General features: G+C 36.7%; 1 protein-coding gene across 1 annotated transcript in view; it reads left to right on the top strand.

Annotated features, from left to right (window-relative positions):
- The window catches only part of CDK13 (cyclin dependent kinase 13), a 56,083-nt gene that overhangs the window by 34,653 nt on the left and 4,670 nt on the right, over positions 1-16,760 (top strand). Inside the window, exons 7-13 of the mRNA XM_032181065.1 lie at positions 3,458-3,647; positions 6,384-6,440; positions 9,168-9,269; positions 9,388-9,465; positions 11,545-11,661; positions 12,584-12,715; positions 14,774-14,979. Coding sequence (XP_032036956.1) covers positions 3,458-3,647; positions 6,384-6,440; positions 9,168-9,269; positions 9,388-9,465; positions 11,545-11,661; positions 12,584-12,715; positions 14,774-14,979 — 882 coding nt within the window. The remainder of the gene's footprint in view (positions 1-3,457; positions 3,648-6,383; positions 6,441-9,167; positions 9,270-9,387; positions 9,466-11,544; positions 11,662-12,583; positions 12,716-14,773; positions 14,980-16,760) is intronic.

Genomic DNA, 16,760 nt, shown 5'->3' with positions numbered 1-16,760 from the left:
TGTTTGGCCCATCAGAAAATGCTTCATATATAATAGATTTTGTCATATTTTGTAGACTTACCATGCTGTATGCATAGCTCTCCAGCTCATTTAGTGTTTTGATTGAGAAAACTTTATTACTTTTAGAGATTCATGACTAGAAATGTATGAACAGGAAAAGGAGAGGTGTTAATCCTTCAATTATTCTAAACCAGTATCTCACTTTCTGACCCTTATCTAACAAACTAACTAACAAAGTGGTCTAAAGGATGAGTTTTTCTAAGTACAGACAAAAGGAGTAAGGCTAGAGTTGTTTCCATTCAGGAGCCTCCTTTATTTATTCTGTACTTCCCTAATAAATTCAGCTGCTATCTGTTATCCCATATTCAGAAGTAGGCAATATTCCTACTCTTCAGCTGCTCCAGCTGCTGCTCTGTCAACAATAAGGATTCCTATTATCTTGGTAGATGAAGGAATGGAGATCAGCTGCATGTATTAGCAAAGGAAAGTGGGCAAAGACACAACATCCCTTTCAGTGCTCTCTTGCAGCACGTGGAAATAGGCTGTAGGCTGCCTGCTGCCACACAGGTACTCTGCTTGTCAGGGAGTGCGGGTCTTTAACATACAGCAATAAAAAGAGTAACATTAAAGCCAGATAAGTAACTGTGGGATCATTTGAATTGCATACACTCTATTGAAACGCAGCTTTAGGTGCTTTTATGACATTGCTTCCAGAAATGTGGATATTGGGCAAAATTAGCATGAAACAAAAGAGAGTCATATTAAGACATAATCTCCAAGCTATCGAACATCATGGCCTCATAAAGGGATGAATGATTCTTCTGTCTGCTGTTTTCCTTTTTGAGGAATAAGTCCTTGTGGCATTTATATGGTGCTTGTTGCAGTTAAACTAAAGGGTGCTGTAAACTCAAATTAAGTATGCTGTAATAAGCAGAGTTTAGCCTGTGCGCAGTTCACTCCTTCTTCCTGAATATCAATAGTTTCTTTTCCTATTACAAAGGATTAGACCACCTGAAAACACATGGAGATTTGAAATGATCAAGCAGAATAAAGCAATTGGTTTTGGTGACTACTGACCTCTTCTCAGAAAATGACACCACATTTGTCTAGAAATAAAATAGCAGGAATTTTATTTCAGCTTGCTTAGTAACCTTGCAACTATGATCTCTTCCAAAAAAATCAGTTTGAATAATACTGAGAATCAGATTTGTGATAGCTAGACTGCCAAGGCTAGTACACTAATTTCAGTAGTTTCTCATAACCAATAAAGAAGGTTAAGCTTTGGCAGTTTTCAAGTCCTAACATTGTTTAATATGTAGATAGTAATGGGAATAATGGATCTGTGCATTTGCCCATGCTCTGTTAAGGGAGGAACTTCTTTTATATTTTTCCCCTCATACCGTTCTAGTGTAAGGTTATTAATGAGAGCTGCAGAGAATACAAATACCTGGATGTCATCTTCCAGGTACTACTCTGTTCTTTTTATGAATTGTCTCCATTGTAAGCTTTCCTCCTTTCATGAGGATACCAGTGTTGTTTGCCACGCACAAATAGCGGTGAAAAACCCTGGGAGGTAGTAGACAGAGCAGGAAATTGCTCAAGGCATGGAGCCTGCTTTGCATATAAAAGAGGAGACTGGGTTCAGCTGACTGAACAGGTCTGAAGCCCCTCTGACCCTTCCCAGTCTTTGTCCTTGTCATGTAGCCTGCTGCCGTGACAGGGTTAACTTTCATTTGTATTCCAGAATGAGGAGATACCAGCATCATTGGCATTCAGTTTTGTTGAGCTGACATCTCCTGAAGGGCATGCCTAGATTATTCTGGCACTGCTGCATTAGTATCAGGTGCTTTGTTTCAAGGGATTTTAAAATCTTTCCTGCTTCATCCTTCAGCAGCTGTCAGTGAGGTTGACCTAACGCCAGGTTGCTAGCTGTCTTGCTTTCAAAGACCAAGACTTGGAGCCTCTGTGCTTAGGCTGTGCTGAACTGGTGAACTGCACTGGTGAGCTCGTTTATGCAGATATTGAAATTCTGCAGACTTCTGGTTCTGTATGGCTTAACACATCTTTCATTCCTTTTCTTGAAGTGCTGGGATTGGGTTGTCCCTGGGTGGTTTACCTTCTGCTCTAGCTACTCTGAGCATATGGATGGATGTTTTATGACCAGTGTTTTGCTTCCTCCATACAATGTACAGCTGGACAAGAGGTGGATTAAAAACTGAGCCCTGAGTGTCTTAAGCAGTGGTCTGTAGTTTAGCTGCTGTTCACTGATATCTGTCTCAAGTTAAACATTCACTGTGTTTTTCCTGTTTAAGTACTGAGTATCAGATGCAGTATAAAGTTGGTAGCACTTTTTCTTCTCTTTTCAGCTACTATACAAGAAACTACATCGGTTTGCTAGAATTTGACTGTGTGCATGGAGAAGTTTTTAGCAAGCTGATTTCTCATTGTTGCTTCCAGACTTCTACTAGCTTCTGAACTGAAACTTCTTGCTCTGAAACTAGCGCCTGTAATGCGCTCTTGTTGGGCAGAAACTTTTTGCTCTTCAGAGTGGTGGCTTTGAAATCTTTTGGGGAGGTTTCTGAAAATGGAAGTTAAGTGAAAGTTAAATGAAAGTTAAGAAACCCTTAAATGTGGTTTCTGCATTGCAATCAGTGCTCTGCTCATCTGCATTGTCTCTGCCCCAGAGTTAAGGAGAAAGGGAAGAATTTGGTATTAAACCAAGTGCATTGTGCTGAGGATTGCTTATTGCTGCCTCAGAAGTGCTTAGCACTCTTCTTCTTTAAGAATACCAACATACATCAAAGGCTCTTGGTTTTAATAGGTTTGTTATGGAATAACACAGACTAATGTGAGATAAGGCCAGATTCTGTAATGCTTAATGTACATATGTGGCAACTTGGGATACGAACTTCATCTTTGTAGAGCTGCTCTTAGTTCTGCTTTCTCGTTTTGTTTTGTCTTATAGGTACTTCTAGTCTAAGAAAGACGTGTTTACTTCTGACCCAATTCCACACTGAAAGCTTAAAGAATCCAAGTCCAAGAATCATGACAGATGAATTTATGCTGTATATATTTTGTGTTTCTGGATTTCTCCACAAAAGTTATAGGGAATACTAAGCCAGTTAAACTTTACAAAATGGTGGTTTTGATGGAGAGCTATAGGGAGAGTGAATGTCCATTTAAGTCGGAGCATTATGCTGTAGAATTACATTTGCTTTCACAAACATTTGGTGATTAGAATAACTGCTTACATGAAAAAGCAATGTTATGAAAACATTTTACTGCACTGTATTTCATTGTTAGGATGGAAAATGAGGTGCAGCTAAAAATATTTCAAAAAATGTAAAGAGTTGTGTGAAAAATACTCCCGACTTTCAAAAGCAGGGAGCAAGAATGTTTTTGACTGCTGATAAATCTGTTTTTCTGTTTCATTTACCCCTTGCCTTTTTTTTCCTAGGTGCATTTTACCTGGTGTTTGAATATATGGACCATGACTTGATGGGACTGCTGGAATCTGGTTTGGTTCATTTTAATGAAAATCATATAAAGTCCTTTATGAGACAGCTGATGGAGGGTTTGGCCTATTGCCATAAGAAGAACTTTTTGCACAGAGATATCAAATGTTCAAATATTCTACTAAATAATAGGTATGGATATTGCTTCGAGTATGTAAAAACTTGTATGTCAAGATCATGTTTAAATCTTTTTTGTAATCTTTACGGTTCACCTGTTTTAAGCTGTTAGCCAATTTTTTATTTTATAGATTGCCTAGCTTCTTTAAAATCAATTGTAAAATACTTATCTGGTAATGTTACTGCTTAACACTAGATCCTGCAGTTGTTTTTCAAACTTACCTGTGTCAAAATAGCAGGATTAAAACTTGAATCTGCTAGGTGAGAGTATGGGGGGAAATTATCTAAGTTCAAATACTATAAAACAGAATTTTAGGAAATAAAAATACATTAAAATAGAATTTTAGGAAATAAGTGTTTGTGTATTCCTTTTACCATCTCATTTCAAAATGAAGTGTGGATAAGACTGGTTCTTTGTGGCAGGAGGTCCTTGTTAATTAGCATAATGCTTTAAAAGGATATTCGATCAGGCATTCTCAAACGTGTTTTGACTTGCAGTCATTGCTGTAATCAAATGGAGAGAAGAATTTGTTCCTTTTTTTTAACCACTTGTGATTATAAGCCATGTTAATAAATATGCTTTCATTCAATATAAAACAGAAGAACTGCAGTTCACTGTTAGGAAGGCTATTGAGCAAGATACAGTGCTTTGTTATTTTGTAAACCTTTTGCTTCTCTATCTTGAATTCTTACACCTGTATCTCAAAGCAGATAAAGTAGAAGTACAGAATACATAGAGAAGGACAGCTAACATTGGTAAGAGAGTGGAAGGAGACGGATTATAAAAACTGTCACTTTTCATTTTAAAGGGGATGTATGGTTGGAGTATGAAAAAATACGAAGCTAGCAGATAACATTAATGCAGAACTCCTGTTCATCACATCCAATGTACTAAAACCAGGGAATAACTGTAGAAGGTAGCAAGAGAGGCTTACGGCAGATAAAAGAGTATCTTTACAGAGCAGGTAGTCAGCTTCTGGAATGTTTACCCAGGTTTTCAGGGTAGTGTTAGGAGACTCTGAAAGGGATGAGACAAATTCATGGACAGGATCATTAAAACCTGCTGAGGGGAATAGACAGGAATGTCTAACTCAGTGATTATTGCAGGTGGCTGAGGGAAGGTGAGCCTCAAAATGGCTGTTTAAAAATTTGTCTAAAAATCTGTTCATGCCACTGGTGAAGATGGACTACTGGGCAAAAAACATCAGGGATCTCATTTGGCAGGGTCCTAGTTTTATCCCAGATTTCTCCAAGTTGAATTTTTCTTTTTTTCCTCCTTTTCTTGCTTAAATTAATGCTAGACTTTTCTTTGCTGTGGATCCCACCACAGCCTTGCCAGATTTCTAATAAAGGTCCTTACACATGCCTCCGCATCACTCACCCTGCCCATTCACCTAGCCTTGCTTGGCTGTTGTTCCAGTGATGTTGCTGTCACGGTGCAGCTTTAGGAGCTCAGAAGCTGAGGTATAACTTGACATTGGAGAAGTACAGTAGAGTGTGCTGTGCTCTCTCAGCTTCAAGATGAACAGTATTTTCCCCCAGAATGTCTTTCTGAGCATTCTTAGAGGTTTCTGCTGGAAGAAAAATGTTTGTAGTTGGTCTGAATAATTTTAAGCCAGTGCTCCTAAAGTCCCATTACCATTACAACCTGAAGCCAAACACATGGATTTTATATCTTTTAGTGGTGCACTTTTTGTCTTTTTTTGTCTTTGCTCAAAATTTCTTTGATATTCCACAAATATGATATCTGAGGAATAAAAGCACAGATTTGAGGGAAATATTTATTTGCTTTTGGGGGATTTCCATTAAGTGTTACAGCAGTTCCAAACGTACATAAGAGGAGAAAAGTGCAATGGAAACTGCAATCCATACATCTTGTAATCACAAAATGGTCATTCTTGCGCACATCAGCAAGTCTTGTCCTGATTTGGTAAAATAGCCAAAACTATAATTTATTTGAAAGTCACAAGTTTTAAGAGCTCATAACTACAGGAGGGACAGAAACAAAACCTGTAACATTGCCAAATTTGTTCCATGTATTGAAAAGCTTGCAGATAGCTTTGTTTAAATCATTTCAGCTTTATAGATGGTGCAGGCCTGTCGGCATCAAGCCTTGTATGTGTTCATGCGTCTATGCAATGCCCTTTGATCGTGGCAAGAAAAAAAAAGGGCAAAGCTCTGTATCTTCTACTCTTCACCCTGTGTATGGGTAAACTCAAGAAGGGGTTAGGGTTTGTGTCATTCAGCAAGTTGTCTGCTGGCAAAAATAGAAGCCCTTATCTGTTCAGTCACCCTGATTTGAAGTCTGTATTTATACTTCACAAGAGCAAAGCAGTGCTGTGACTGCTTCCTAGAAGGAAGTAGGACTGCTTGTAGTTGTTTGCTGTACAAATGCTTCTGCTAGCAGTACTTCAACTGTCAGGCATAACAAAACAGCAGTTTCCTCCTCAGTTTTATGTTGCAGACTTGATTTGAATGTTTAACAGTATGCACCCTGAATTTTGAGAAGCATCCACTGATGTAAATGCCATTTGATGTCCATGTCTAATTTTGCTTGCTTTTCTCTGATCTCAAGTGGATTAGTGTATTTCTTGATTGAAGAGATATATAGATTTTTAAGGAGTGTCTCCTCATTATTGTGCTTTGGTGAAGATCACCTGCAGCTGTTTAAAAATTTGAAACTTCACCTATTTTGGGGGGAGGAAATTTAACAGGATTAAACACTAAACAATTCTTTCTGTTTTCCACCAGAGGGCAGATAAAGCTTGCAGATTTTGGGCTTGCTCGGCTGTACAACTCAGAAGAAAGGTAAGATATAATTATACTGTGAAAAAGCATGGAGAAGTTTGATTTCTTGCATAACTGAGTATTATGAGGGCCAGAATTTTTGTTTGTTTAGAGGAGATACTGTACCGTAACATAAGTAGTTGCTGAAGAGATGGAAAGGAAGAGCAGGCATACACTGCATACAAACACAAAGCTCTCTTTGTGTAAGTGTATTGCCTTTCTGAGTATTCTGGATTCTGTAGAAAGCAGCCATATATTGATTGGAAATGAAGAGCTGCAGTTCTAAGTAGGTTGCATCAATATGTAGTGTTTTAATTAATATTAGTATACGGTCCTGTAAACCAAAAGCTTATTATTTCTTTGGTATACCTGGGAAGTGTTTACTTAGGAAAAGAGAATTTTTTATGTTGACACAAATTCATACAGTTTCTTTTTAAAAAGCCTAACTTTTGTGTAAGATTTAAGCTTACATTTGAAAAGGTTCATTGTATTCTTTAGGCAGACAGTCCTGTTGAATCTTCTGGAAACAGAAATACAAGTTTAAATAAAAGCTATTCTGAAACTTCTTGTGACTTGTGCTTCTGTTGTTCTTGGCTTCATTATACTTGTACTCCAGGAAACAGGTGCACAGTTTTTATGAATAAGAACTTTAATATTTATATTGTAATGTCATGTATTTGTTGTTTGAAATGGGATTTTCAAAATTCAGACTGAATGTTTATTGCACCAGTAATGTGTATGTTGGATTACTGGATACAGAAAGTATTAGCTCTTTCAGCTCATTTTGAGTTCTGCATGCCTATTTTGGGAAATAATGTCTGTAGCGATCGTTTTATGAGCTGTTTTCTCACAGAGCTCTGAGGTTCTTGAACATGATAGTGTTAGTTTCACTGTCTTCTGAACTGTTATTTTAGGAACATATGCTTAAGTAACAGTTACGGAAACTGTTGAGTACAGTAGCAGGTTAAGATAATCTTAAGCAGCTGGTGCACAATTCAGTTTTGTTTTGGATGTACTGTTAATAAAAGAGAGTGATGCCATCCTACCTTACTATTTTAGTCTGCACCAAATCGACCTATTTTTTTGTTGTTGTTTTACTGTTGATGGTTTTTAATTTCTTTTTTCTATTAATTTAAATTTTGGTTTTAAAACCAACTATTCACTAAGAATTGAAAGAGTGAAATTGAATGTATTTATAGTGCAAATAACAGATCTTAGTGTACATGAAAACAGCAATGTTATTAGTTCATTATATATAAATGAAACCAAGATTAAAATGTAGTTATGTTAGTTAATCAGATTGCTGGTTGAACTTGGGAGGATAATTAGAATCTCATTAGTAGTTTTTTGACAATTCTTTTGTCATTCATTTTCCTTCTGAATAGCTTCTGAGTTGCTGTAACAGAAGTAATTGATGAATACCAACGAGCATGTAATAATTGCTGATTACATTAATGTACTTTGTTTTACTGTTAGAATTATATACTGTTCAAAAGGTTACAGAGTTTAGTGGGAGCATGATGGAGAGGTAATAAAATTTTAAGTAAATTCCCACCAATTGTTGTAGTTGCTACTTTAAATGTTATTTTAGAGGACTTAATGTGTTTAGAGTCGGAAATGTGACAGATTGTATAAGAAAACAGCTGTTCAAACAAAAAAGCACTGTATACTAACATATATGTGAGAGGCCTATCTGTAGAGAAAGTTCATAGTGTGTAAGCATTTTGTAGATGAATGTTTGTTTCAGAGACAAATATGATGAGTGATGGGATCGTTTCTAAAACCATGCTATATTTAAAAAAAAAAAAAAAAAAAAAGACATTCTTTATGAAAAAGAGACGGGTGATTTTGCAGAAATAATACCTGAACCACTGAGTGTGTTGTAAGAGCTTGTTCAAACACTGCACGTAATGTTACTGTTTTCTATTTTGGAATTACTTTGTATTGCTAAACATGAATTATTAAAACTAAAACAAGTATTTCTGAATCATTTCTAAGGCACCCTGTTAAAAAAAAAAATATTAAAGACCAAACAACCCCACCACCACACACACACAGTATCTGTTGCATGACTTCCATTCTGAACTGTTCTTGATGCTGTATCTTGGCCTATCCACCAAAAATGCATGTCTAAGACAGTGGAATCCTTGCCTTAGTGTGAGGATGGAAAGGATTGTTCACAGTGACCAAAACTGGTTGGAGCTGTAGAGAATTAAAAATGTTGAAATATAGAAAGATATTGGAAGAGTTCCAGTCTTAGAATTCAAAGTTTTTGAAGGACGTAGATAAAGACTTCATCTTTTTTGGTTTTATTTGCAGAGGGGAGAGTGACTTCTTTCTCTTTTTCAAAATGCTTGTAGAGATCCTATGTTCAGTATTCTAATAATCAACAATTGTCAAGAAGTTGCTGATTTTATCCAAGCAGGTCCTTCTCTAGAAATTACTAGCAGTATAATAGGTAAACAGTATTGCTGTTTAATAATTGAGATACAGGATTCACATAGCATCAAGATGGCTAGGTGCTTATATATGTTTATTATATCTTTGAGGTGATGTTTCAGGTTGTCATTTGCTAGCTTTGGTCGGATGGTTGCATTTACTTTTATGCAGTTGCAACTTTGCAGAATAAAAAAATAAAAATGGAAGATTGCACTTTCTTGTAGCTGCACCACAGAATTAAAACCCTCACTTTTCCAGAAATGAGATTGTATTAAAATGATAGTTCTCTTTTTTTGCTCCCCCCAACAGCCGACCATATACCAACAAAGTTATTACATTATGGTATCGGCCTCCTGAACTTCTGCTTGGAGAAGAAAGATACACGCCAGCTATCGATGTGTGGAGCTGTGGGTAAGAGTTTGGTACAGAGTGTAGCAAGCAGAACAACAAGCTGGAAGTAAACATTAGATTTTTCTGTGGAGTTGGATTGAAAGCGGTAATGACGGAATTGTGTAAAACTGTTTTACAGCTGCATCCTGGGTGAACTTTTTACAAAAAAGCCAATATTTCAAGCAAATCAAGAACTTGCTCAACTGGAACTTATAAGGTAAATAGGCACATAACAGGTGCCTCATAAGCTGTCAATTTGTTCATGTTAAAATGGAGATAACACGCTGCTAACACTTACAAAGACTTGATAATCACCGTGAGTGAGATATTAGTGGATTTCAGGGGCGTGTAAAGTCAGTGGCTTATGCTTGGATGCGGATAAGTGATTTTTGTGAGTATGCTGTTGCCCTACCAATGTACAATTGATCAGAGTTTTCTTGGTAGTGCAGCTACAGTTGCCTATTACTGAAGTTGTAAAGGAGTGGTCAAAATGCTGATTTATTTTTTTTTAAGACTGTTAGAACTTCCTTGTGGCAAATCAAAAGGAAAATGTAGATGACAAGTGGAGTTTGGGAGCAGTAGGTACTTTGCATGCTACTTGCCTCGAGCTCTTGCTTTAGGACTTCCACATACACACCTGGGCTTTATTATTTTCATCAGAATATTCTCCTCCCATGCAAACTACACTTCATGGAGGTAAAAATTTTGTTTCCTTCATTATCTCAGTAAATCTTTGGATATTATGTATATTAATTCCATGGACCAGAGCATGCTTTCTTTCCTTGTATTCAGCAAGCAAAAATTGCTCTTGATTCTGATATCATAATTGACCTCGTAAGTGAGGAGACATCCTCTTCCTAGAAAGAAGGGGAAAAGAGCGTGAGTCCTATAGAACTTACAGAACCTGAAGAGTAAATGGATGAGTTATTAAAAAAAAAAAAAAAAAAGTTACATATAGAGATGTTTTCCAAAGTAGATTAAACAATGCTGTGTTTCTGTGTAATATTTTACTAGGTCGCCATGGAAAAATGAAGTTTTTATGAGGTGCAAGACATCAGTAATCATTCTCAATGTGAGAACTGAACTCTTTGAGTTGAATTTTTGCTTTTGCCCGCTAGATGGCACTGAAGCCCATAAGAATGAAGTTGTCAGAAATGAAATTTTAAGACTTCCTTCTGCTGGAAGGAGGCTGGCAGCTAGCTTGCTTGTAGCTAATTTTTCTTCATTGTATTTAATGTGTTGATACTCTGCATTTTAGGGCTGTTAAAGTGTAATATATCAGTTTTGTTTTATCAACAGCTCAATCATCATCATGTTACAGTCAACAATTCTACATTTATCCTTTCCGTTATCCTAAATTACTTTTCAAAGATAGAGCAGAAAAATCCTGATAGGAAAAAGATAAAATTCTTATTTTTTTCGTCCTGCAAGTTTCATACCCCAGCAAGCATGAAGTCAGTTTGGTTTGCATAGCAGTAGGGGCATAATTAGTCTATCATTAGGTCTCTTGCACTAGCTGTTTAACTGAAATAAATGGAAGAGGGTGAATTAAGGAATTATATTTGCAAGGTATTATTTTATGACTGCATTTGGCAGAGGTCTTAAGCCTTGCCTGGTACGGTAAACCGCCTCTTCTGATCTGCTTGGAAGTGTGGTGTCGGTCAGGCTGTGCTAACTGTCTTTGGCTGAACAAAACCAGACAGGGACAGAGTGCGAGGAATGGGTCTGGGCAACTCCATTTGTGAAGACAGATTAGGGCTGACATATAAGGCTCAAAACTGAAGTAAAAAAAAAAAAAAAAAAAAAGCAAGGTTTTTAGCTGTCCAGTCATACTTTTGCCCTTACTGTGTTTATTTTTTTGCCTCTACATCTTCTGATTCAACTGAATTCTCTTCAGTTTTAAATTTGTGAGGCCTGCTCTTTCAGGCATTTGGTGTGTCTTTCTTCACTGACATTGGGAACTAAAGGCTCGGCACTCTAAACCTGGGGTATCCAATGCTCCCGAGCCTGGAGGATGCCCTGGGGATGGGAGAGGGTTCAGAAGCAGTGGACTTTCTAAAGCCATTTTATGCTGTGAAGGGTGGTTTCTGGTCCTGGATAATTCACTAGTATGTAATGGCATTAGGCCTTGGAATGTAGAGAAATTTTAGCTAAATGAAACTGAACATCAAAATCATTTTGCTATCCACTGTATTTTTAAGAATAAAATATCAGCTTTGTTTACTTGTGGTTTTTGGATCTCATACCCTTGTTTTCTCCTTTTTTTTTTTTTTTTTTTTTTTTTTTTTTGGTGCAGCCGAATTTGTGGGAGTCCTTGTCCAGCAGTGTGGCCTGATGTTATAAAATTAGCTTATTTCAACACGATGAAACCAAAGAAGCAGTATCGTCGAAAACTAAGAGAAGAGTTTGCTTTGTAAGGATGAAGAATTGGTTTAGTCAATTATAGTAGCATTAAGTTTTGCTGGAATCTTTATGAACTTCACTATTTTCTAGAGACTGGCTGAACATAGATTAAGTGTGAAGAAAACTGGCTTTAGGTTCTTATCCTTCCGAAGATACCTGCAGAGTTCTTATTAACCCTTATTAAATAAAGCTTCAAGAAGGGGGAAGAAGGCCCTAAAATTTCAGCCACCTGTCAGCTTTCACCTAAGGAAGCATTTGTTTTCCATGATTGGTACACCTGCTTGCTGCCCCTGTCCACAAACAGCTTGGAGTACTTAATTGTTTTTTATTAGGACAACTGCTTACAGCTAAATATGCAGTCTGGTTAACATTACAGTTTTTTGGGTCATAAATTCATTCAGCACAGAAGAGTTTTCTGAACAATGTATTTTAAAACACTACCACTGGGCTGTTTTTGTGCAAAGATCACACATGAAAGTTATGGTAAACAGCTGTATGTTTATTTTAAAGGGATTGTTCCCCTTCATCTGCTTTGGGGTTTGGGAAAAATGCATCATCCTGTTTGTACTAATGAGATCGACATTTCTAGAGCAGTAGAGTTATTTTGTTTGAACCAATGGAAACTGCAACTCCTGTTGTGCTAAATTCCAAGATGTAAAGTAACAATATAGTCTTAGTTTAGTTGGTTTTCTTGGTTTGGTTTTGTTTTAGTAAGAAGAATGTTTCAAGCAATTAAATCATACAAAGATAAAGAAACACAAATAGCTAAGGGTAATCCAAGGTGAACTTTTTTATCTACCTCTTACTACCAAGCAAGGACGTAACATTAATGATCAGTTATTTTGGAGGGGTTGTGTTAATTGAAATTTTGCATCGAAGTGTGTGATTCAAAATACAGTTGTGATGCTTTTCTCCATTTTGTTCTTTTGTAGCATCCCACCGGCTGCATTAGATTTGTTTGATTATATGCTTGCTCTGGATCCCAGCAAACGCTGCACAGCTGAACAAGCCCTTCAGTGTGAGTTTCTGCGAGATGTGGAACCATCTAAGATGCCTCCCCCAGAGTAAGTCATTGCTTGAGTTGAGTTGTTCCTTACCTTAACACAACGGGAACATGCACTGATTTCATTGAAGCTCATTGTGTTTCAATTCAAGAGGCTTGTGGCAGAAGAAAATCAATACATACCATTGGCTAATAGTGATTCTGCATGAAAATAATTATGCAGATCATGATATCAGTGGCTATGAGGATCTGACACCAGTCTGATTCGCTATTCCTAGAATTAGTGACTGAATTAGTACCATTTGAAAAAACAATCCTCTTACGCAAATGTCTCTGAAAAAACATCATTTTCCTTTAATTTCTGTTTATCAGTGTCTGTTTTTTCCAAGGTATCTGGGGTCCTTCATGAATCTGAATTGTCATCTTTGATGGTAGAATGACACTGGGCATAGAGTTCTGCAAAAGTATCTGAGAGTTAAAGTGAAATACTGTACGTGATTTCCTGTGACAAATGAGATTCTTGGCTTCACAAACAGAAGTGAAAAATTTTGTGCGTTTTTTTGTTTTTTTCCCTTCTCTGTATGTTTTGAGTGGGAATAGATTGCAAGGTCTAGTAGGGTTTTTGTAGTGACCTGATTGTCACTTCATTTGATACAAATAATGTTTGAACCAACCCCAAGGAAAACAATGGAAAACTGACGTAATCTGCAAGTTTAACTCTTCACTCAAGATAGCTGGCTAATGATAGAGCATTTAATAGTTTGAATAAATTGTACCTTCAAGGCAGCTTTTGCTGATTTCTTTCTAATTAGTTACCAAATAGGAAAAATACTTAATTTTAATCTAAGAATTTTATTCAAAATCTTTCAAGACTTACCTGTTACAGGTTTTTACTAATGGTCCTGATGCATGAGATAAAGCGTTTCTCTCATAATCTGAATATGATTACATATTATCAGTGGCTGAATATTAGTAATGAGCAATGTTAAATACTAGGCTATTCATTAAAATCTTGGAAACACTTTGTGGCATGTTGCTTATATGCATTTTGAAGTAAGTGAATGGAAAGAAATTATTACATTTTTTTTTCCAGGGGTTTGGTAATCCATCTATTGTAGAAGCTGATACAGGAAAATTTGGAACAAATGATTAATTGGCGTCCTTTTAAGAATTAAGAAGCACACCCACATTTAACATAGTCTTCAGGGGAAAGTGTTGACTGTTCTCAAGAAAGAATAAAGTTCCTTTTTGGGAAGGAGTAGCTGCTCATTTAAGAAATTGTTGATTGCAAGTTGTGACAAGTTCCTATATTGTTCCAAATTGTTGCGGACTAAATACCCGGCAGGTCTTTGACCTGCGATGTGAAGGGAGAGAATAAAGGAAACAGTTGTCATAATTTCCTTTCCAATGGCTCTTGTCATCTGACACCTCATTTTTTCCATGTTCCTGGGTGAGAGAACTGCTCAGACAGTTATCAATTTGTAATGGGAAAGCAAAAGGCACTATTTTAATGCCTCTGTCAGTATTTCCATAAGCTATAGGATGGGGCTCTGTGTTCCTCAGGAGGTCAGAATTGAGATGCCTGCAGGGAATAGTAATGGAAGGACAGAACCCATAGCAGATGAGTTGCACAGAAGATTTTTGCCTTTGTTTTTTTCTGTTTTAAAGGACTGGGATATCCCTTGTTCTTCCTAGCATCCTAAATTTGCTAGTGTTAAGTACTATCTATTCCTGCAACTGTTTTTTTCCCCTTGTTTGCCTGTGCTGTATGACTACAAATAATGGAGAGCTGTGTCTCCTTCTGTGGACAAATACATCTTGGCAGATGTGGTACTTCTACAAGCAAGAAAGTAATGTTGATTGTCATTGAAAGATACTTTTTCTGCCAGAGGGACCTGCGCTTGTGAAATAGGCAGCTGAAAAAGAGCTTTCATCCAAGAAAGAGTTCTCGAGATTTTGCTGGCTCTGGGTGTTTTCTGATGTATTTCTAAATTTCAGCAGGTTCTTCTTTACAACAGTTACATTATGTATAATTTGAGCATTTATTTTACCACAGTGGTTAAAAAACACTTTTAAAAAATCCAGGATAAAACTGATGATCTCTTATTTTTTTTTGCAGCCTTCCTTTGTGGCAGGATTGCCATGAGCTGTGGAGTAAGAAACGCAGAAGACAGAAGCAGATGGGCATGACTGATGACGCAACAGCAACTAAAGTCCCTCGGAAGGACCTGTCTCTAGGCATGGATGAGAGCAGAACCAACACCCCACAAGGCATGCAAACTTCTTCCCAACTCAAAACTCAGGGCAACTCTAGTGTAGCACTTGGTCAGTAAATATTTTCAGTTCTTATAATTACCTTCTACTTGGATTGCACCTCTAGAAATTTTAGATGTTATTTTCAGAGTACTGACATCTCCTGGATTCTTGAGGGAGGAACGGCATTGTAAGTTAAATCTTTTGTTACAAAAGATTTGCCTTCATTTTTGGAAACTGGGCATTTCTTTTAATTTTTATTTAAATTTTTGATTTGTCCAGTACAACTACTTCGTTCTTTGTTTTGAGAGGATTTGATCTCTTGCTCATCTGTAGATCTTCAGTAATCCCACTAGTCAGCTGCTGCTCTAAGTTCCTCACATTCTACAGAGATGGATGGAGTTTTATTGGTATTGATAAACTGACCCAAAGGCAGATTTTAAAAGAATCATCACTTCAAATAAAACAGATTGCCTCAGCATGTTATGTTAGTCTTCAGCTTTCCAAGTTGTTTGGGCTGAACCAACTCTTAAAAATAAATAAATAAAAACCCAAATAACTCTTATAACAAGAAGTAACCACCTCTGTAGCTTGCACAGACACTGATTCTGAAACATTTCTGAAGTATTTTGCTAGGAGACCAATATTGTGAATATAATATAAAAAATAAAGTCATGGTCTCCTTGCATTGACACCACTTGAGATAATATAAAGTGGATACCTGATAAGTTTAATTTAGATCATTTGTAGTTGTGCAAAGTGACCTTAAATCCTGACAGTGATACAGGAGTTCATCTGAAGAAAAACAAGAAATGGATTCACTGAGCATGAAAATTCTTTAATACTAACCACGTTGAGTTAACTCTTCATTTAACAGCGCAGAGTTCCAAATATGCTGTGAAAAGATAGAAAAAGTATTTTTTTTTTTCATATTTTATCGCAGTTTATTGCTTCTTGCTCCTGTTCATCCTGTTTCTTACTCTAAGCTGGCTGTGAGCTTCTGCCACTAATTAAGCTTAAGCTAAAGCTTTGGCAGCATTTTCAAAGAAGACTTTCTGTAGCCCTTACAATTTTTTCCCCACAAATGAATAATGTGTAAGAGTTTAATAAGTCCAGAGGATAATAGTTATTTTCTTTCTGCTTTTATAACATGTAGCTTGTTGGTGGTCTAATGCGCTTATTAGTCATGAACGCTAACAATGCAAAATAAACTAAACAACTAGGGAAGGAATCTTTCAGATCTAAAATATATTTGCCCATAATTACATAAAAAATATATCTAGGTAGGGAAGACAGAATTTTAATTTTCAGGGGAGCTTAGACAGTTCAGCATTGAGATGTATTAAACTAAGCAATTCCTGAAACCCTTATGCACCTTAGTTAAAATCATCCAAAAGGCACACTACAGGACTCAGTGTACATGCTGTATGCGTGCTTAAAGCTGCTGCATTTTTTTCTGAGTGCCAGAAAGAGGTTTAAAATGTTGTGGATGAATTGCTAATGTTCTGCTTCATGAATGGGAACCCTGCCTATTGCATCTTAGAATTTAAGAGGAGATACGTGAAGCTCGTTAATTTTGTTCTGGTAGAAACTGCTAGGTTTCCCAGAAAACAGTTAGCTCTTGGACTTGAAAGTAGCCAAGAATATAAAAATAGGTAGGTTAGTTACCCTTCTTTGACATTTTCACATTGACAAGCTGGGAGATGTTTGGATGTTATTTCTATTACCACCCTCAGATGTCACAAAATCAACTGTTAAGCATGACATCTGGGTGAGATCCAACAGTAAAAGGCATCAGAAATTATATTTTTTTCCTCTTGCCAAATAAAATATGGTTTTATTTTTACATTTAT

Source organism: Aythya fuligula, chromosome 2 (genome assembly GCF_009819795.1).
Source record: "Aythya fuligula isolate bAytFul2 chromosome 2, bAytFul2.pri, whole genome shotgun sequence".
Classification (NCBI taxonomy): Eukaryota; Metazoa; Chordata; class Aves; order Anseriformes; family Anatidae; genus Aythya; species Aythya fuligula.
This window is presented reverse-complemented; position numbering and strand designations above follow the sequence as displayed.